Source organism: Trachurus japonicus, chromosome 19 (assembly GCF_045865225.1).
Source record: "Trachurus japonicus isolate A0001 chromosome 19, Traja_1.0".
NCBI lineage: Eukaryota > Metazoa > Chordata > Actinopteri > Carangiformes > Carangidae > Trachurus > Trachurus japonicus.
Window position 1 is genome coordinate 20917083 of NC_140925.1, and position 21929 is coordinate 20939011.

At 43.8% G+C, this 21929-nt stretch overlaps 3 protein-coding genes across 3 annotated transcripts; 1 reads left to right on the top strand and 2 right to left on the bottom strand.

The window, feature by feature from the left end:
* Positions 1–374: 374 nt before the first annotated feature.
* tmem235b (transmembrane protein 235b) lies at positions 375–9437 on the bottom strand. Its single transcript, XM_085761007.1, has 4 exons — positions 9104–9437; positions 8841–8921; positions 8627–8764; positions 375–1551 (listed from the first exon to the last, which is right to left on the bottom strand). Exons 1-4 carry the CDS (start codon positions 9309–9311, stop codon positions 1322–1324), a joined length of 657 nt encoding a protein of 218 aa, XP_085617133.1. The 5' UTR covers positions 9312–9437; the 3' UTR covers positions 375–1321.
* An 808-nt stretch (positions 9438–10245) lies between these two features.
* birc5a (baculoviral IAP repeat containing 5a) lies at positions 10246–14864 on the bottom strand. The gene is made up of 4 exons (XM_085760981.1): positions 14643–14864; positions 11841–11950; positions 10727–10844; positions 10246–10477 (listed from the first exon to the last, which is right to left on the bottom strand). The coding sequence occupies exons 1-4, from the start codon at positions 14748–14750 to the stop codon at positions 10385–10387; spliced, it is 429 nt and encodes a 142-aa protein (XP_085617107.1). The 5' UTR covers positions 14751–14864; the 3' UTR covers positions 10246–10384.
* A 575-nt stretch (positions 14865–15439) lies between these two features.
* faap100 (FA core complex associated protein 100) lies at positions 15440–21858 on the top strand. Its single transcript, XM_085761795.1, has 8 exons — positions 15440–15603; positions 15729–15847; positions 15937–16817; positions 17481–17637; positions 18419–19397; positions 19496–19594; positions 20360–20446; positions 21236–21858. Exons 1-8 carry the CDS (start codon positions 15448–15450, stop codon positions 21365–21367), a joined length of 2610 nt encoding a protein of 869 aa, XP_085617921.1. The 5' UTR covers positions 15440–15447; the 3' UTR covers positions 21368–21858.
* The last annotated feature ends 71 nt before the right edge of the window (positions 21859–21929 follow it).

The following is a 21929-nucleotide window of genomic DNA, read 5'->3' on the forward strand; positions in this document are numbered from 1 at the left end:
TTCATCACAACAAAGTAAAAGGAGAGAAAGATTTTCATTCTGGTATCACAAATAACCAGTTAAATAACCACCCATGAATTAAACTAGAGGTCACTAATAGGTGATCTGAATCTATAGCCACAATCATAACCTAGAAATCCTTGAGAATTATTACACTGTGAAAGAACGTCTCTATAGTAACTGGCATAGTTTTTCCAGCTGGTCACATGATGCTTCTCAGCCAATCAATCAGTGCGACTGGAGTCGTGTTTGAGATCCACTTGGAGGAGAAAGATGAGATGAAAAAATGAGTGAGGAAAGTGGTTTTAAAAGAGGAAAGGAGAGAGAGAGAGAATGTAAATATCTGGAAAGGAATTCACAAAAAAAGATGAAGCAGGGGAAGTCAAGCTGCACTTTTATTACATGTTTGGCAGAAATTAAGCACTTTGTTTCTAAATACACATTTACTCAGAAGCTCTTTATTCTGTAGGTCTTGTAGCCCTTTTCTTGAAATGAGACAACATATTATTATTATGAATGCTATCATGTATCTACTGTGTAACACCACCAACAGATGAAGTATCTGGATGGTGTTTGACACAGACGCTGCTGTGCATCACACCCAGAGCACTGAAGGAACTGTTCTAACCTTGAGAATAAAGGGGCGAAATCAATGGTCTCAAAATACACACAGGTAATCTGCTGCAGTAGCGTGATATATTCAAGCTGCCGTCACATGGAAACAACATTTATTGCACATTTATAATCTATATAACATTAAACGAACATGGCACAATGATATATACAACTCCTGATGGCGCAGTAACAGTGTAAACATTCAAGACAAACAAACCCTACCTCATATTAATCTGCGTGATTAAAAGTACAACGTGCATGAGGAATACTGGGAGGAATAAAAATGTATCTGTACATTTCATGTAACAGGAAATGATTTTAAAAGTAAGCTTGTGTGTTTAGTTGTGCACAGATTTAACTACCGCAGTGACAGTGGTTACAGGGCGCCGTGTCACTTCCCACCACCAGAGGGCGTGATTGGTCAAATTTAACTCAAAGTCCCCCACCTCACTCCCGTAGATCACTGTAGGAGTCGCTAGAATGTCGGCTCTCCAGTCTGAAGCAGATTTAAGGACATTTAACGTCTAACATGCTCTTTTAAATCAACCCAAAATATCTTGAGTCCAACCTTTGTGTTGTGACAAAGCCTGGTCGTTGTTTCTCACCTCGTTCTGAAGCAGAACCACGTGGCAGCGACACACCTGACCGTCCTCGCTCACACACAGTTCAGTGTAGTTCAGACTCAGTCCCTCTCTAATGGGACGTGTCAGGCCATGGAGGGACTGCTGTGCTGCCGCTTGACCATCCGTGCAGCGATGAGCAGCAGCAGGCCGGTGAGCAGCTCCAGGCCGTAGGACAGCCAGGCCATGTCCAGGGACCAGCCGAACGAGGTGCGGACCTGGGCCAGGCTCTCCGGCCCCACCAGCCGCTCCGTCTCTACCAGGGCCTGGTTGGAGTAGATGATGTAGAGGCTCACGCCACACAGGGTCAGCAGACCTGCAGCACACACACACACACACACACACACACACACACACACACACACACACACACACACACACACACACACACACACAGTATTAAAGCAGTGCTGGGTTTCCAAACTTACATTATGGAACATTAAAGCTTCAGTCAGCGACCCGGTGGTTTTGTCTAACTTCCTGTCAGCAGATGGAGTTAGCAGCCCCCGCCCTCGTCATGGATCTATTGGTCCTCGTCCCTACGTCACCACATTCACGTGCATCCCTTGGCTGCACACACAGAGAGGACTGCCCCTTTATGCCGTTCTCTCTCCTCATTGGATAAAGGTTGTAGGATACAAGGAAAGTTTTCTCCTGGGCTCAGAGCAGAGCAGAGTGACTGACAGACCCGTGTTTCAGACCAAACACTCTATAGAAGTGATTGCTGTCGGAAGATACAACTATTTAAGACTTATATTAACACAAACATTCACCTGACTTCTGCTTTACGAGTTTGGGGAGGCTATAAGTGTGCTTTAAAGGGGTAGTTCAACATTTTGGCAAATTGGCTCATTGCCATAATCCCTATAATCATAGCAGTAGGTTTGTTACCTTTAATTGTCGGTGTAAGCTATTTTTAGAACGGCGAAGCAGAGCTGTGAGCTGTTCAGAGCTATAGGACTACAGAGGCTAAAGGAATTTCTTGGTTTCCCTCATCAAACTCATCAAATACAAAATCCAAAAACTCCAAAATGCTCCAAAAGTTGTGACCTGCACAATCACCACGCTATGAGATAACACAACGTTATGAAACTGAGCCGTTTTCGAGGTAAATACAGAGTCTGCTTGCTGAAAAACTGTCCCTGAACGCGTTTTGGAGTTGTTGGATTGTGTATTTGATAAGTTTGATGAGGGAAACCAAGAAATCCCATAATGAGCCTCGGTAGCGTAGCTCTGAGCAGCTCATGGCTCTGCTCCACCGTTCTAAACATAGCTTACACCGACAAATAAAGGTAACGAACCTACTGCTATGACTATAGGGATTATGGCAATGGGCCAATTTGCCAAAATGTTGAACTATCCCTTTAAAATTAAAATTGGATTGTGAAAAAATACTGTAAATCCTTTTATGATTAAAACAAGTTTTCATTTGTCAATCACCATAGACCCATTTCCACCCAGCAGATGATATCATCTTGTCAGATCATGACCTACTGTTCTTCATTATAAAATCACTGTGTTATCGTTATCTAAGAATCTTAATGTCAAGGCCTTCTATTCATTATGAAACTTTTTGTACGTATTTGTGTTTTTACACACAAGCAGGCAGGAACTCGACACATGCTGGCACTGTACTCTAGCAATTACAAAGAGGAAATTCACCTCCAGTCAGAGCTTGTGCTGAGAGCTTATCAATAAAACCAATAACATGAAGCCATTAGCTACCCAAAATCTCATATTGTGAGACACAGGAAACACATTGACGCACGTATCGTCCTCTTACACAACATCCAAGCCTACGGAGAATAGACCGAGACAGACACACACCCACACAGTCCTCACAACTTCCATAGTGTTGCTATTGGAAACCCTTTTAACTTTGACGGCTTGCGACTTGTTTTAAGGGGATGCAAGTGGAGCGCAGAGGCTACCCAGGGTGGGACTAATAATCATTTTATTACAATTACACCCCGGGGTGCTCCGAGAACGATGAGGAAGCTACATCTGATGTCTCATTTTTATGTAGTTCATTGTGGAGGGCAGTGAAGCAGAGAAACACAACCAATAGAGAGAAAAGCAGAAACTGCATCACATACTACACATGGAGCCACATGCAGGAAGGACCACTACTACTACAACTGAAATAAACAGCTTTGATATTTTCATTTTATTCATGTCATTTGTCTAAGCCGCCCCCCCCAAAAAAATCAATGGTAGCAGACAGTTTCTTGAATGTGAAGATTTGCTGATTTTCTTTAACTTCAGGAAAAATGAATGTTTAGATTTCACAGACAGTCGAGCAAACAAGACGGCAGCTTTGGAACTGGCCTTCTGAGCTAAGCTAATGGCCTGACTCTACAGACATTAGTAAACAATTACTGGATGATTGAAACCTTCTGGTGGTCCTCTGGTTTTTCATTTAGTCAAAATGCAAATTAATCTAATTTGCTTGATGACTCAAACCCTTAAAATTCAGTGACATTCGGCCTCAGCAATTATTAGCATGTTGACATGCAAAGTTTATTTGAACAACACAAGACATACCACGCAGCTTTCTTCAGTTTCCTGATATTTCATCGATCAAATAATTGACAGTTGCTTTCAGTCGTGACGACAGATTTGACTATCACTACTACTGTTTCAACAACCACTGACAAAACATCTACATTTTGTTTTTGACCCTTGTTCTTTAACGTACGCTAGTCGCAATAGATAGATAAGGTAAGATTAAAATAAGATAAGAAGTATACTACAGAACATAAAAAGGATAAATAGATCATTATACAACTACTGCCAGTCTGCCACATAGCACTAGCCTAGTGGTGAAAAGCTCCACTGGCCCAGACGGTAACATCAATCACAAGCTAAACAAACTCGTGTGAGAATCATTGCTCACCTAGAATAATTATATATGCACTTATATTTAGAACAAGGCAGCCTGGGTGATGATGTGACTGTTGTAATGGCCCCTGGGCAGCTCGGGTACCTGTCAGATCAAGATGTTGCCAACTTTGGTAATGATTTCTTTTCCCCCTAAGACCTTACCTAACACTGCAGTCCGCAAGCTTTTCTAAGTGAACCGAAAGTTTTATATCCGACGAAACTTATTCAACCCAAAATGAACTTTTGCGTTCAGTCCACTTCTGCTTCATTTATTCCCAAATCATCTTTTTTCTTTTGGCTGCAGCTTGAAACTCAGGTTATGGAAGACATGGACGTTGGCTTTGGATGGTTCAACAAAGATGCACAGGTGGCAAGGAGACTGGGTGAGCACTTGAACGCAACACAATCTTCATTTGGCCTCATTTCTTTCTGTGGGATAAACAAGTCTTAAAAGAGGATTGGCATTTAGAAGAGGAAGTGGAGGAAAGCAGCTATTAGAGGAGCCAGTGGAGGTGATCAGAGATACTCTGGAGAGAAACTGTGGAGCGTCGTAGAGCTCAGTGGGCTGAGCAGCGCTCCATCTACACAACCTCTAGGCAACGATGCAGGGACGAAGAGAGAGAGAGAAAACTGTGAGCTTGAGTGTGCGAGGTGTGTATGCTTTTTTTTTTTGTCTGAACTCTTCTCTTTATCTTGTCTTTTCTGTGGCTCGTGCCCTTCATTATAACACCAGTACATTTTAACCCCCTCATCTCTCATGGACTTAGAAATCCACTGCTGCACTGCCCGGTCCCTAGTTAATTAGTTCATTAGTTAGTTACTCATAATTAGTCACAATATGTTTTCGTTGTTTTTTTGTCTTAAATCACCTGAATCAAGAGCAGGGTGATGTCATTTACAGTATATTAATGAAATGATATCACATATTTCTGCTTTTGTCATAAACATGAATAAACATGAATCGGTTTTCAGTTGGGACTTGGTGAATGTTTCATTTTAGAGCAAAGCTTCCTCAGAATATCAGTGAGACTGAAACTGATGAACACGGGAGGAGATGCTACGACCCTGCAGGGAGCGCACACAGACTCTTATTGGGCTGTTTAATGGTCGATGAGGAAAGTCGCTGCAACATGAGAGCGAAGACAGAACAAAGCAATTACCAGGGAAATTCAGGTTATCTGTCGTGTGTGTGTGTGTGTATTTCTCTCCTGATCAAACTTTTGTCATGTCAGAAGGCGTCATGTTACTCACACGCTCATCATCTGACTGCGTGAACATATATTTCTCAGTTTCAGTTGGGGTTTATCAACATGATACATGATGACCGAGGAGGATGAACTCAGAGCAGCAGAGCTCGGACAACAAGCCAGGGACCGCAAAGACACCAAACAGAAAGACAGAGACGCCTGGCTTTGAGTGAGGATGGGATATTTTAAGTCAGACAGTCAACAAGTTCACAAGATGACTCCAATCTAATTCGAGCCTTTATTCCATTCCACACATTACCATGTGCTGCTTGTTACTGGGAGACTATAAAGGGTCTTTCTAACTAAGTGTTTGTCTATCACAAGGTCGTCTTTATGGAGGTCATAAGGCGTTGGCAGGAGAGCATCAGAGAAATCCACAAGGAAGAGCTCTGCCAGATGCCCAGGCGCTACGTTTATGCACGGACAAATAACTTGATTACTGTAAATACCCAGATTAACATAATAGCGTTGACATGGTTAGCAGTAATTTAGCTCTGCCAGTAACCCAAATTTACATGATATCCTAGATAGTAAAATAATTATCAGGTCGGGTGTGTGGCAGCTCAGACGGAGCAGGAACAGATTAGGCCAAAGAAAGCTGTTTGCTGTTTTTCTTGTTGGTATTAATCCATATGACGGTTTCACACAAGCGCATGCTGTTTTAGCTGTGACACAAACACCTTCTTAATTCTTTTTTTGCAAAAAGCTAGAGCCGTTTGTCCATAACTACCAGCTCCAGGCCTCTCATTTCTGTTTTCCAAACACACATCTTATCAAGTTTATTTTGTTACACAGATTCAAAAAATACACCAAAAACCCAACAGGACTCTGGTGTGTAAACAGCAAATTTAATTTGAAAGACTGACAATTAATCCATCCTGTTAACTGCAGTCTGCCTGCTCTGATTATGACCTTAGTTGGATCAGATAATCAGGTTAACGTGTTACCTGGCAGCTGCAATATTTGGACTGTTGTCTTAACCTTGTTAGGCAGTGGACATGGCTTCTTTTCTATTGAGTTAGCAACAGTTTCTGTCAGCTCTTTTACATCGACGCTGGTTTCTTCAACCTCGGTCCAAACGTCTGCTCACAGTGACCGTCAATGTGATAAAGGCTAGGATGGGAACTTTTTCATTTCAATGACGACAGATTGTAAGAAGTCGTGTCATTTGAGATGTAGCGACAACATTTATCAGCTGAGCATTTGCACAGACGTTATTTTTAATTCCTAGTTTATTGTTTTTTTTATGTATATATTGGGATTTTTTTTGCCTTTATTTGATTGTATAGTTGAGAGAGACAGGAAATGGGGAGGGAGAGAGACGGGGAACAAGCAGCAAAGTTTCAACAGTATTGTAAAGTATTGTCGTTAAAGGGCCATTCATAGGTTTTCTTTGCGGCTGAATGTTTGTTATCAGGAGTAGGTGGTAGTGATTGTCAGTAGACAAGCATATCTTTGCGTTTACAGGACAAAAGTCCGCAGCGAGTCACAATGAAAAGTGATGAGCTAACCCTAAAGGAAAGACGGGATGAAAATGGAAGCAAAACAGTTTATGTTAGAGTTTCCTTCCACTGGTGGAAACAGCTTTAGGTGAGGAAAGGAATGAAGCTTGATACTAAATCACAACGTTTCTTCTTGACTGGTAAGCACACAGCTGTTAATGCTAACGCTTTGTAGCAAAAGCAAAACTAAGAATTAGCTCCCTTCACTTACTTCACCATCGGCCTTGGGTTTCTGGTCATATCTTGAACAACACTTCTGTTACAGGAAAGTAAAGACGTTTTAACAAATTAACATCAAGCATTTGTTGAATATGAGGAGTTCCCACTGATGCTATTGTGATATTAAAGAGATATTTTTCTTTTACAGCTTCTTAAAGACACACAGTCTGCTTTGTTAAATATTTTATATTCTACATTTATAAAAATTTTTATTTACAAGTTATTCTCATCTGTCTCGATGTGAAATTACAGACTGTGTATATAATTACATATGTAGCTTGGATAGATGCAAATCTGCCTTGCAGTTGTTTCCAAAGCAATTTTGCCTCACTGTTGTTCCTCCCCACAGACCAGTAAAAGCTCTCATGAACCATCTGACAGAGTACAGGATGAAGAACCTGATGTAACAGAAGCACCAGCAGCTAGACACACACCAAAACACACACACACACACACACACACACACACACACACACACACACACACACACACACACACACACACACACACACACACACACCAGGCCATTCATGCATACTTAACCAATATGGCCAAATCAAAGAGACAGACCTGGGTGGTAATAAACTTCAGTCCCTTCAGCCACATGAGGTCAATAACTATAACTGAGGTCAATTTCAGCCGTGCACATGAAGTGCTCCCGCCTGGCTGCATTAACCACATGGCCCTGCTCTACTGCCGTATTCCTGTTACACATCAAGTCCAACAGATACGTATATAGCGCTTTGCATTTTCTTCTGTAATGCAATCAGAGTGGTTTTGATCGTTTCATTTTTGTGTTTTAGATGTGAACAACTTAAACTAAATGCAAACTTTACTCACAAAGGGACACAGCTATTTGTAATCTTGAATCAATATGAGACTGTGAGACTCGGAGACTATTACCATATTCTTATTCATAGTGGTGTGTGATCAAATAAATGTATTTAAATTTTAAGGCAGTGGGGGAACTGTTTTATGCACTGCTGGCACTGGCATTATATAGCACTGTGATAAAATGTGGTTTAAACTTTATGTGCACAGAGGTTTAGTGGAGACTTATTTCACCTGCATCCTGTTCCTCATCACACACACACACACACACACACACACACACACACACACACACACACACACACACACACACACACACACACACACACACACACACGGCCACTGAGTGTTCACTCACTGCTTAATTTAACACTGAGGTAAATGGTGCACAGCAGAACTGTGTGGGAACAGAGCTCTCTACTACTATTACCACTTACTATAAGTTATTGTGTAACATCACCTTTCCTACAACTTAGTGAGAATAGTGGAGAGAGTCTACCATCTATCTCTAAACTCATCTAAGTATCGCCAATAGTAATAAAGGGACTAGTATTTCTGATTAGTGCCACTGACCACTGTAGTATATAAATAATGTCATTGTCAAACACACACAGGTGAAACAGTGAGACCTGAGCAATCCTCCGCTGGAGATCATGGACCCGGTGACAAATGACAAAGAAAGAGCTGAAGGAAGTGAAGCTGAACTTACTGCAGATGAAGAAGTAGCAGGCGGTGCTGGAGAGGAGGACGGGGCTGCGAGCCAGGGAGCTGACCAAGCCGCAGATGCCCCCGAAGAGCAGCAGGACCAGGCTGAGGGGCAGCACCACCACTATGGCGCTGTGCATGTCTGGAACAGAGGGAGTATACAGCATGAGGAATCAGCAGTATTAGCAGAGTGTGATGGATGAGCCCAGGAGACTTACTCAGCATGTGCACCTCCGTCTCAGAGAACCTGGAGTAGTCCGCCTTGAAGGAGTCGATGAAGCCCGCGTGTCTCTTCCCTCCTGGATGAGACCAACAACTCAGTTACATCTACACACACCTACACCTACACACCTGCAGGTTCCCTCCACTACTGGCTCATAGAGAAACTACAACCTGAACAGGATGAATCTGAATCATCACATAAAGTTATGGAAGTAGGACCCCCCCTCACCATGGGAAAGTAGGACCCCCCCCCCCTCACCTTCGTTGATGGTCCACAGTCCGGAGCGCGAGCTCATGTCCTCGAAGTGGCTGGTGTTCCCGGGGTTCATCTGGATGATGTACCAGTAGTCGGTAGCGAGGGAAGTGGCCAAACAGGCGAAGCTGAGGATGCCACAGATTCCCGCGGTGACCACCAGACAGCCAAAGGTCACCTTCATCCTGCACAGGCGAGGGTTCAACTCCCGCATACCGGTGGTGCTGTCACTATGATGGAGCTCCAGGCTCAGTCCGGGTTCACGGGTTCACGCGCTCATCGCTGGATGAGGATGTGAGGATTCAACCAGCCGGTGCTGCGTCTGCGCCACAACCAGAGAACCACAGCAGCTTCTCCTAAACCTCTGTCCCTGTCGAGGCGGTGACTGCGACCTACAGGATGAGACCGGCTCTACCGGGCTGTACCGGGCTGTACCGGGCTCTACTGGAGTCACCGAGCGGCGCGAGGATGTCAACAGCCACAGCTTCAGTTTGGGAGGGACTTTATTTATGAGCGAGGCGCGCGCCGCGCGTCGACGTAGCACATCACATGGAGAACAGGAGGACTGAGCAGCAACGGCAACTTCATCCCACAGCTCCAGTACTAGTGCAACAGATTCACAATGACGGTTTATACATCTTCAATCTAAAGCATGAAACGCAGCCCAGTCACACAGAGGGAGCTGGTTGGATCTGACTGGTGGTACATGTCAGTTATATTTTGCTTTATGCTGCATTACCTACAGACTGCACACTTGCTGTCACCGACTTTTTTTTATTTTTTATTTAATTAAGTAAATAATGGGAGGCACCTCTGTAAAGGAGGGATGCAGGATGGTCCACAGTAGCTGCCCCCCCATGGGATTAGTCTGTTGCCATGGCCAAACTGGTGCTCTATAGAGTTATGGTAGTTATGAGCCGGTGCAGCTATAATAAGCACCGAGATCAAGAATGGAGATTTGGCAAAGATGTACAGGATTTTAATAAGGAGAGAACAGGGCAACACCTGGAAGAATGAAACACTGAGGTCAATGTCATCCGTCTCACGTCTTAATACTCAGACTCACTTATGTTGCACATCAGTACATTTCCAATTACTATGCACCCCCCCCAAAACAACAAACAAACAAAAAAACAATCACACCATACAGAATAACTAAAAAGAACAAGTTTAATGGTTTGAAACAGATCACATGAAAAACAGACAACATTAAAAACTGACATATATAGTGAAGGAGACATGAAAGAAACATAGAAAACCATTTCATTCATCAACAGACATTCACTGTCACTCCTCCCCCATGGCCGTCCTGATTATTTCTGCTCTTCTCACTTTAGCCGCCTCTTCAAATTTGGTGACAGCATCATTACAGGTTTTGTTCTGCAAACGAAGGAGGGAAGATCTTCATCAGGACTAATGACAAGGTGTAATTTTCTCACAGGAAGTTATTATGGTTCTGTCTATGTTAATCTTGCTCAGCAATTTAGTCACTTGCCAAAAACGGCCACAGATCGAAAAGGCACCAGACAAGATTACAAAAAAGATCTAATTTACTTCTAATTTACTTGCATGGGACTTGTACAACTAAGCTGTAAATCTGAAAGTTATGGAGTCATCCTAAATACGTACAATGATGAACTTGTGCCTCTCCTTCTGTAGTTTGAAGAATTCCTCCACAGTGAGATCCTCTACTTTCTTCTTCAGGGTGATGAAGTTGCAGGCTGCTGAATGCGATTTGTGCTCCTTTCTGCAAACCAAACAACACAGTGATATTACATATTACACTGTGCCCACAAACCCCATAGCCTAAAGGATGAATTCAGATAGTTGATGCCTGAAGTGTTGTTGTATCAGACACAACCACTGCAACATTATGTAACACAAAGAAGGTACCGCTAAGTGGAAAAATCTCACTCCAACAGTGAACAGTGGCGCGATGGTCACAAATAAACTCTTAAACCAAAAGACTTTTAAGTGATCACTTATATATGCTTGAAAACATTTATAGACTCAAAGTGTTGTGTTTGAAGTCTCCAGCTCTCCACTGCAATAAATCAATTCAACAAACTAACCTTTACTCTTGTTTAAAACCGTAGAGTACTTCAGCCAGCGCAGCCAGTCGAAGAGGAGGAATGAGACGGATAAACTTTGAGCTATTTTTAGCCGTTTCAAAGTGTGTTGGGTGGATGTACATGTGAATCACTTTGGAAAGGCCTGGCCAAATGTGTGTGTAATTCAGTTCAGAGTTTTAAAAGCACTCCATTGATTTCAGACATAAAAGAACAAGTTTATTAGTCACATGGAGTAAAATTGGAGACGGGAAATAACCTGGACAATGTCTTTAACACAGAGTCTCTGTGTGTGTTAAAACGGCACATGGATTTTAAAATATGCAGCCGATTATCAATGTGATAAGATCGAAAAAATGTGCTATTGAGTTGCATTATAAAAAAAAAACTAATCCATCATTTTCCAGCATGTTGCTAGTTCTCTTTGCCAATGGTTTATCACATGGACTGTTCACCTCTTGCCGTAAAATATTGCAGTTCTTCCTTAACAGTGCCTTTTGTCTTCTGAGCCTGCTAAATCATATTATTTTGCTGCACCTCCCTAAATCTCTTGAGGATTGGACTAATTCAAATTAGATAAGATTAAATTAATGAGACAAAAAGCTGCACAGATCTCTTTTCTTTTTATTCGGCTTTCTGACACATGAGCCCAATAAATAATGTTGTTATCTTACTCTGGATCATCCTCGGGCTCCCAGCCCTCCAGCTCTTTGAGGCAGAAGAAACACATGGCGATGTCCGGGCTGTTCTCTGAAGGGGTGTGAATGAAGCCAGCTTTGGCCATCTGGGAAAAACAAGTGAACAATGTGACATTTTTGCACTATTAAAGCAGAAGTAAGCGATCCGGTGGTTTTGGCTAATGCTGAGTTCCAGGCAGACTTTTTAAACCGTAAATTACAGCTTCAAGTCACGACTTACGACTTTGTAGCGTTCCAGGCAACCCACTCGTGTTTCTCCGACCTGTTTTACCTGTGAAAGTCACTATAACGGCCACTCGTAACTTCTGACCCGTGAACTCGTACCAGATCGAACTGGTACCACTTCACGGTCGGAAAAACACGAGTTACGAGTTGCCTTGAACGCACCATAACGTCTTGTCAGCCGATGGAGTTAGCAGCCCCCGCCCTCGTCATGGATCTATTGGTCCTCGTCCCTACGTCACCACATTCAGGCGCATCCCGTGGCTGCACACACAGAGAGGACTGCCCCTTTATGCCGTTCTCTCTCCTCATTGGATAAAGGTTGTAGGATACAAGGAAAGTTTTCTCCTGGGCTCAGAGCAGAGCAGAGTGACTGACAGACCCGTGTTTCAGACCAAACACTCTATAGAAGTGATTGCTGTCGGAAGATACAACTATTTAAGACTTAGATTAAAGGACAATTCCAGGCGAATTCAACTCGGGGGTGTATTTTCTTATCATTTTAGGTCTAAAAGAATGAATCTGAAGATTTTCAGTTCAATTGCTCCTGTTTTGCGGTAGTTGCGTCTGTCCCCGCGTCCCCACGGCAGCAATGAATGGGAGTGGATGTAAGTTCAGCTGTTTAGGCTGTTTCCAGCCCTCAAAGCCGCAATTTTTTTCCACAGACAGCGTCAGATGGCGACTCAAACATGCACCGAGAAGTTTATTTACTTCAAGCAAGCCGACATGTTTGTAAAACTAGATCTAATTCAAAGTCTCCCGGAGTCTCGCGCGAGCCCGAAGTTGCCGTGCTCGGTGTGTTCACATGCAGTGGGAAAAGCTACCGTTTGTGTCATAAACACAGGAATATCAACTCTTTACTTGCTTCAAGTAAAAAAAACTTCTCGGCGCATCTTTGAGTAGCCATCTGACGCTGTCTGTGGGAAAAAATGTACACTTCAAGCAAGTAAAGAGTTGATATTCCTGTGTTTATGACACAAACGGTAGCTCCGACTGCGCCTGAACACACCGCGCACGGCAACTGGGTCTCGCGCGAGACTCCGGGAGACTTTGAATTAGATCTAGTTTTACAAACATGTCGGCTTGCTTGAAGTAAATAAACTTCTCGGTGCATGTTTGAGTCGCCATCTGACGCTGTCTGTGGAAAAAAATTGCGGCTTTGAGGGATGTAAACAGCCTAAACAGTGGAACTTACATCCACTCCCATTCATTGCTGCCGTGGCGATGCAGGGACAGACGCAGCTACCGCAAAACAGGAGAAATTAAACTGAAAATCTTCAGATTCATTCTTTTAGACCTAAAATGATAGGAAAATACACCCCCGAGTTGAATTCGCCTGGAATTGTCCTTTAACACAAAAATATCGCTTACTTCTGCTTTAACTGACTAAAAATTATTTACTTTCATTGCCAACTGATAAGTCACAGAAAAAAAAAATCATTAACTATTTTGATGATAAATTGCTTCAGCACAAAACATTTCCTAGTTGCAGCTTGTCAATGGAAACAATTGCTGCTTTTCTCCCTTTTATTTTATGTTGCATTGAATTTCAGCGTGTTTGTCTGTGAGAGAAAACAACCTCTGAAGATGTCATCTCTTTCAAACATTTTATAGACCAAATGATTAAGGAAGAAAAGGGATACATTAATTCTTTGCAAACTTTATGTGTATTGACACCACACTAACAAATACTATAGTATAAGGTATCTGAGGATATTAAACAAACTATCACAAATCTAACAGATGGAGTTCAGGTTTCCAAACAGGGCTGTCTGTTTTCTGCAGCCTTTTACATAGGATATGGATTCACCTTAGACAATATTAGAACAGGGGGAAAAATCAATAAAGTGTATGATGGTTCGTGACTGATACTGTTTGGTCTAGATCCCTGTGTCATCACCCACTCACCTGCTTTAATATGCTGTATTTACTTGATGAACCTCAAGCTCAAATCATGATTTCTTATAACAAGTAATCATATATGCAAGTCTTTCCTGCCAGCAGCCATCAGACTCTTTAATACTGAAAAATAATGATTATTTCAGAGTTGCACACCTGCACTTGTACATTACACAATTGTTAATCCTGCACTAACTGAATTACTATGTTTTATGTCTCCTTACTTAATTGTATACAGATTTTGTTACTATCCTTAATATTATTGCTAACCTAAGTTATTTTATTCTCCTATCGTATCTGCATTTTTCATTCTATTCTATTGGAGCTGCTGTGACACAATAATTTCCTGTAAAGGATATAAATTAGGAATAAAGTACTGTCATCTATCTACATTATCGTTGTCAGACAGCTCAGTCTGACACCGTGTTGACAGTGTGTGTTCAGGTGAAGTTCAGTTCTGACAGGCACCAATGTAACTCAGTTATCTCCATCAGAGCACAACTAAACCGGCTACAGTTAACGTTACACCGTATTTCACACGAATACCGATGTTTGGTCGTTTTTCTAACTTCGGTGCTAACTGTTGTTGTGTTAGCTTAGCTTAGCTTAGCTAGCTCTGGTTCAACAGTAAGTTAAACGGTTGTAACGTTCACTCACGTTCTCCGGGGTGCACATGCAGTCCTCGTCGAAAGGCCAGCCCGCGAAGGTCTTCAGTCTGTTCTCATAAACATACATCTTCATATCTTCTTCGGCGAGCAGTTCCATCGTGTTTAGTTTAGTTAAAATGTGTCTTTCAGTTCCGTTCAAATCTCTGCTACCACCTGAAAACAGCGAGCAGCAACAGGGCGCTTTCAAATTTCTGCCCGATGTTCGCTTCGGCTGCTCTGATTGGCCGGTGTTCGCTTCGGCTGCTCTGATTGGCCGATGTTCGCTCCGGCTGCTCTGATTGGCCGATGTTCGCTCCGGCTGCTCTGATTGGCCGACGGAGACTCGCTCTCCTTCGGGGGTGGATGAACGACTTTGCAGGTACACGACTACGCCACCTATTGTTCGTCACCCAGCGGATTAATGGAACAAAATAAGACCAAACTACGAGCTCATGTTTTGTACCAGAGTGTATTTAACAGAAAACAGGACAAAACAGGACACATGACCAGCTCGCTGCGCCCATACTTCGTATAAAAGTGCACATCCGCTTCCATCACTTCGAGCGGAGCAGTAAGTTACATCCGCCACCAAACCTCCAGGCTTCCGTTTGTTTTCATGGGTAATGTAGTTCTCTCTTATTATTGGTTCAAAACCTGATGCGCGGAATTTAGTAAGAACTCTGTATCCTCTGTCAACATCCGGCTGAAGATTGTCTGGTTTAGTTTTGCCACTGTCTTTCACCTGTATGATTTATTTCCCTGTTTGCTGAAGGTTGAGCTGTCTGATACAGCTGCATGCAGACGGAGCTGTGGTTATGGAGGGTCGGTGTGCTGTTGAAACCTGGACTGAGTTTGGTTCCTCAGGCTCATCACACACACCGAGGATCAGGTTTGGTTTAAAGACAGATGTTCTCCTCTGTACGGGCAGCGACGAAGTTCATGTCTTCAATACTCAAGAGAGAAACATCACGGTAAGTTGTCTGCTGCTGTACACTAGGTCATACAGCCTCACATGTTAATGACTCTGTTGTGTTGTGTTGTGTTGTGTTGTGTTGTGTTGTGTTGTGTTGTGTTGTGTTGTGTTGTGTTGTTGCAGGCTGTCCTCCAGTTCCCCGGTCCTGTGACTGACCTGGTGGTCAGTCCTGATAACCAGCTCCTCTATGTGTCATGTACTAGTGGAGTTTACTGTGTCAACCTGCCACCTCTGCTGTCAAAGTATGTACCTTGACATGCACAGCTCACATGTAGTATTTACAACAATGCTAGTTCACAAATGCCTCATTCATTCTCTTTCACCCCTGCAGGGCTCCAAGCCTGCCAGTGGAGGCATCCTCTGGTCCAGCTGAGCTACACATCTCCACTGACCGTCTCGTTGTTGGAGAAGAAGGTGTGTTATCCCTTCTCCTCATCGACTCTGTGCTGCTCATCCTGTCCCAGAGAGACGCCTTCTGGGTCCTGAGTCTGTACAACACCAAACCAGTGCAGCTGCTCCGTTCATTCAGTCTACCGCTGGTGTCAGCTGACACTCAGGGAAAGACAGGAGTCAGAAAGGGCCCAGTTCTGATCTGTGTCCATCCTGGTGAAACAAAATCACCCTCCTCCTCCTCCTCTTCGTCATCAGAGAGCACATCAGCAGACAATCATTTCTGCCTTGAACCTGTCCTCTTCAAACTTCTGTTTGGGATTGACGCAGCCCTGGCCAGATCACCAGTTGTCCTTTATGGCCTGCCAGATGGACGCCTGTGCTTCCTCCCTCTGCGCCTGCCAGGATCGCAGCTCAGAGTCCTGCATAGCCTGGAGCAGCCAGTCGTGTTTGTGGGAGCATCTGTTGCCACAGAAACGGGTCCAGGACTCGCACAGTGTTTGGTGGCAGTGGGCGAACAAGGGAGAGTTTTGCTTATGAAGACTGACAAGGGAGGGCCAGAGGGAGGGGCCAAAACAGCTGGATTTATGGAGGCCTGTGTGCCGGGGCCTGTGGTGTGTGGCTGTGTAGATAAACAGCAGCTCTACTACAGTTCTGGTTCAGACCTGCTGGTGCTGGATCTATCAGAGGGATCATCTGGGAGAGACGGCCAGGAAAGAAACGAGGAGACGAATAGCAGGACAGCTGCTACCATCCAGAGCCCCGCCAGTCTAAACGTGTGTAGAGTCGTCGCCTTGGCTGCACCTGAACACAACACAACAGGTGAGTCAGGCCTAACACAAAGCTCTCTGCTTTACAACATGTCACTAGACACTTGCAGAACTTGCAGAGGGTTGAAGTCTGTGTGAGGTTTTGTCTGGTTTGATAAAGCAGTTGCAAACAGTGTCTGCAAATCAATCACAGTTTAAATTTCTTTTCTCATTTCTTTTCTGTGAAAGTCACATGCAGCGAAGGAAGCAGCTGCAATCAGTTCATTCGAGGGCATCTTTGCTGAACAGCAAACTTTTTAAAGCAGAAATTCATCAAACTCACAGCCTCCTCAAACACACTTCAAATACATTTCAAATTTCAACTGTGATTGATTTGCTGTCTTTGTATGATGATGGATACTTCATCAGCATCTTTAGTTTCATCCTAAATTAAATAAATCTATTTGGAAAAAGTGCACAAGTTGCAAAGCGGACAACTGTAAAATATGACATAGTAGATAATTTAGTTGATTGATTATAACTGGTGTGATACTGGTGTGGAGTATTTACCATCAAAGATTTGACGATTGTTTGTAGAAAACGCTCTTCAGTTGTGCAGCGGTGCAGCTGAGCCAACATGTTGGTTTCATTCTCTGACTTCTCTCTGTCTCTGTGTGTTGTCTGTGTTCACCGTGTATCTCACATCTCTGAAGATGACTCTGTGTGCTGTGTTCAGGAGCAGCGGAGCTCCTGGGTCTGTCTGTCAGGGGGCAGCTGCAGAGGATTATCTTACCTGCAGGGAGAGAGGAAGCAGGATTGTCCAGTCTGCCTTCCAGGCTGGGGGGCCGTGGCGTCAGGGATCTCCTGTCTGCCATCGGGGATGTTTGTGAAAGGTACGTGCAAAATGATTCCTCTTTGATTCAACTGACCACAGCTTTGGGTTGTTAGACTTTACATCAGTGGTTCTCAACCTCTTCGGGGCACTGGACCCCCTATAAGACCCCTCTTGCCCCCCACCACTACCCAGGTGTGAAGAGACTGAGTCCCAAACCAATTTGACAGAATAGCCTTTTTTATTGTGTCATTGCATATTAATTAACGGTTCTGAAGGCAAATATTCCATTTCATAGCTGTATACCATCTTCCTGTGCGATATTTCACAATAAAAGCCCAATTATGATTGTTTACTTGCACTTGCACTCTTCTTGATTTCTAATTGATTTTTATCTAACTATGTATACCTGTTGTGAAGCACATTGAGCCTGCCTTGTGCATGAAATGTGCTTTATAAATAAAGCTGAATTGAAAATTGAATTGAATTAAGAAATTAATGGAGACTATTGACTGAAACGGGGGGCTCATAATTCGAAAAGGACACAGGAAGTGTTGAGTTTGTAGTAATGGCGTAATGCAGTATATTTAACAAGACAAACAAGAATGAATCAAAAGCACCAAAATGTGGCTTCTTATAAAACTATGACCAATTTCCCATTAAAACATAAGGCAGTGGGAAAAATGCCAATTAAATGTCTTAAAAGGTCACACAATAAAACTATTTTTTATCGTTTTAAGAACCCCCTGTTGCAATTACACCAAGTACCACTAGGGCTCTGAGAAGCCCTGGTTGAGAAACACTGCTTTACATGACCTGTTTGTTGTGTAAACTTCCTTTAGAGCATCTCTGCTGAAAACTGCCATCAAATCCAAAAACCAGATTCTGCGGCACATGAACCAGGTGCTGAACATCAGCTCCCTGCTGGCGGCCGGTTCAGACGGAGAGGAGCAGATCAGATGTCAGGCCACCACCCGCTGGAGCAAACTGCTCCAGAAGGACTGTCTGAGCCTCACATGTGTCCTGGACAACTCAAGTCCTTATGTTTTGGAGCGCGGCTGGACACTGAGCATCTCTGTGTTTCCTCTCTCCTCCTCCTCCTCCTCCTCCTCCTCCTCCTCCTCCTCCTCCTCCTCCTCCTCCTCCTCCTCCTCCTCCTCCTCTGCTGCAGGGGGGCAGAGCTCCTCCACTGGTTTTTCGTTCCCCTTCCACAGTCTCCATCCAGGGGAAACATTAGAAGTGTCGCTGCCTCTTGCAGCTGCAGGCGACACGTCGTTTCCAATGAGAGTGAACTGCTCACTCATCTTCTCACTCTCCAGTCTCCTGGGGGAGGAGGAGGAGGAGGAGGGGGCAGCACAACCTCCTGGCTTCCAGAGGAGCTGTGTGAGTCTGCCCTTGAACACACTGACAGTGGACTGGCTGCACGCCCTGCAGCTCAACGGCCCCGCATCCCATCCCATCAACAGAAACACCACATCTCAACCCAGCGACGGCATCCAAGCTTTTCTAAACTCACGCCGGACCAGGTGTGCACGCCGGGGGGCTGCAGGCGGAGAGAGCACCTCCAAGGCTGAGGGGGGGCAGTGTTCAGCCAGTGTCAGGGTGTCATCAGAGTTAGTGAGGGACACGCTGGTGGTAGATTTGGACCCTCAGGGGCCGAACGAGGCCCCACAGAACCTCTCCCTCTGGTTGATGGACTGGCTGCTGCGTGAAGGTCCTGGAGGAGTGAAGAGAGGACACCAGAGAGACGAGACTGTCCTGAGTTCAGCTCTCAGTGCCCGAGCTCCAAATGGAGACACAGTCAAACTGACAGCCAAAGAGGTCAAATATTACATTATTTAATATTAATACGTTTTGCTATAAAAACAAATGATCTGAACAAAGCAGATGAGTATGATGATGCATCCTTCTTTCTACAGGTAAATACAGGAGAGGAGAGCACAGTGGAGGTTCACATCCAGAGCTCATCTATAGCAGCAGTGTGTGGACTGCACCACGCTGTGCTGAGCCGGATACAGGTACACACACACACACACACACATACACATACACATACACACACATACACACACATACACACACACACACACACACACACACACACACACACACACACATACACACGCCCATGCACAGTTTTTGCTTTTCTAGTATTTCAGAGAAACCTACAGTGCGGGGGTTTCTGATACTTCTCTACTCAGAGCTACAAAATTATAAATGACAGAAACAAACTGCTGTTGATCTTCTGCTTTAAATGGAGCTGCGGGAAGTTGATTAAAAAATGCACCCTCAAACCCTGGCCAATAGCCATGGCTTCACATCCAACACGCTCCTCCTCTCCCCACTGTCGTAACGGCAGAAGAGAGAGCAGCCAGTTGTAGCTGGTTGCTCGCTCTGCCACAATTTCTCCTTAAAATGTAGTCCAGACTTCTTCTCATTTCTGAGCAGCTTTAACTCACTGTGATAACGACGTGGAGCATGAAATGAAGATGGACTCACAATTTAGTTGTTGGTATTTATTTTATTCCTCTGCCTTCATTAACAATTCATGCTGCAGTGTGATTTGGTTTGATGATGAGGACTGAGAGACTTCAATCTTTTTTTCACACAGACAACTTGTGTTGTTTATAATGATTATATTCTAGTCAGTATTATGGCTCTAGCAGCACCCACTTTCACTTCCACCTCACCAGGCTTGAAAATCCTGTGATATGTTCCTGCTTTTAGATGAAAAATGCATGAAAATAATTTCTCCTTCTTTCACCTGTTGCTCCTTGACGCAGACTCTGCTGCAGAGAACTCCTGACAGAGCTGCTTCCACAAAGAGCGTCCAGAGTTCTGGTTTCAGACAGGCGCTGCAGCGAGCAGAGGTAAGACACAACACACACTTAATTTACAGCTGTTTTAGGCCATTATGATATATTTTTTAAAGGGATAGTTCACCCAAAATTCAAATTTCACTCATTATCTACCACTTACAGCGGGGCTCGGCGCAGCACTGCATGTCCATATGACGGTAGCGAATGGGCCTCACTTTTCTTCGTCCAAAAAGACACACCAAAAAAACATCCAAATACCTCCATACTGCTCGTCTGTAATGTCCCTCTTGTATTGAAGCCCCGACATGAGAAATTGTTCCGAAAAAAATTAAATAAGTCTAAATTTTAAGGTTGTTTGTAGCGGAAGCTCCCACTGTTGCTCTGCCAGAATCACGCGAGATTTGCATTGACACAGGCAAAGCAGTGAACTGAGACACTGGGAGCTTCCGCTACAAACAACCTATAGACTTTTTTTTTTTTTTTTGGAACAATTTCTCATGTCGGGGCTTCAATACCAGAGGGACATTACAGACGAGCAGTATGGAGGTATTTGGATGGTTTTTTTGGTGTGTCTTTTTGGACGAAGAAAAGTGAGGCCCATTAGCAACCGTCATATGGACATGCAGTGCTGCGCCGAGCCCCGCTGTAACGGAGGACTCTGAAACTTCTCCCAGCCCCTAGTCCACATGAGGGTGAGTAGATAATGAGTGACATTTGAATTTTGGGTGAACTATCCCTTTAAACCCGCTGAACCCATCTCTTAGAAGAACTCAGAGGCGCTTCAGTCGAATGCATCTTAATGTTCTTTTCTTCTTTCTTTTCCTCCTCCACTCTCATCAGCGCCTGTTGCAGCAGATCCAGCAGAGTCGAGTCTCAGGAGCGTTGGGCGTGGGCGAGTCCACAGGGCAGATGACCCCAACTCTTCTCACTGTTTACAGAGAACTCAGAGAAAATCCTCTCCTTATAATTTAATACTCTTTTTTTTTTCCTTTTAAACAAGCTTTCACACCTACCCTTAACCTTGTCCAAGTGTTCTATAGTGAGCAGTCATATCCATAATAATTGCTTATGTAAATATACTTTTGTGTTTCTTTAAAGGGCTGTGAGAATTCCTGATGTGACCTTGTGTAACTCATTATTATTATTTTTATTATTGTGCTATTGGACATATTCTACAGCTACAGATAAGTGGTTATCCAACAATAACACAGCACATCACCAGTGCTTCAGCTAATGAGCTTCCAAGGGATCAAACCTACAGAGAGAATATTAGAAAACATAATTGAAAAATGTGAAGGTGAACAGAAAGCGACATGTTGTCCAGTAGGTGGCGGTCATGTGACTTCATGTTCTCTGGTCTTTTCATTGAGAAACTAAACTGAACAAATCATAAATATGATAATTGAGTAAAGAGCGTTTAGCTGCATTTCATAGCCACATCAGACACACATCAGACACACATCAGACACACTTCAGACACACATCAGACACACAGACCTGTTAACTCCTCTCTGCAGGTTACTGTCTAATGAGC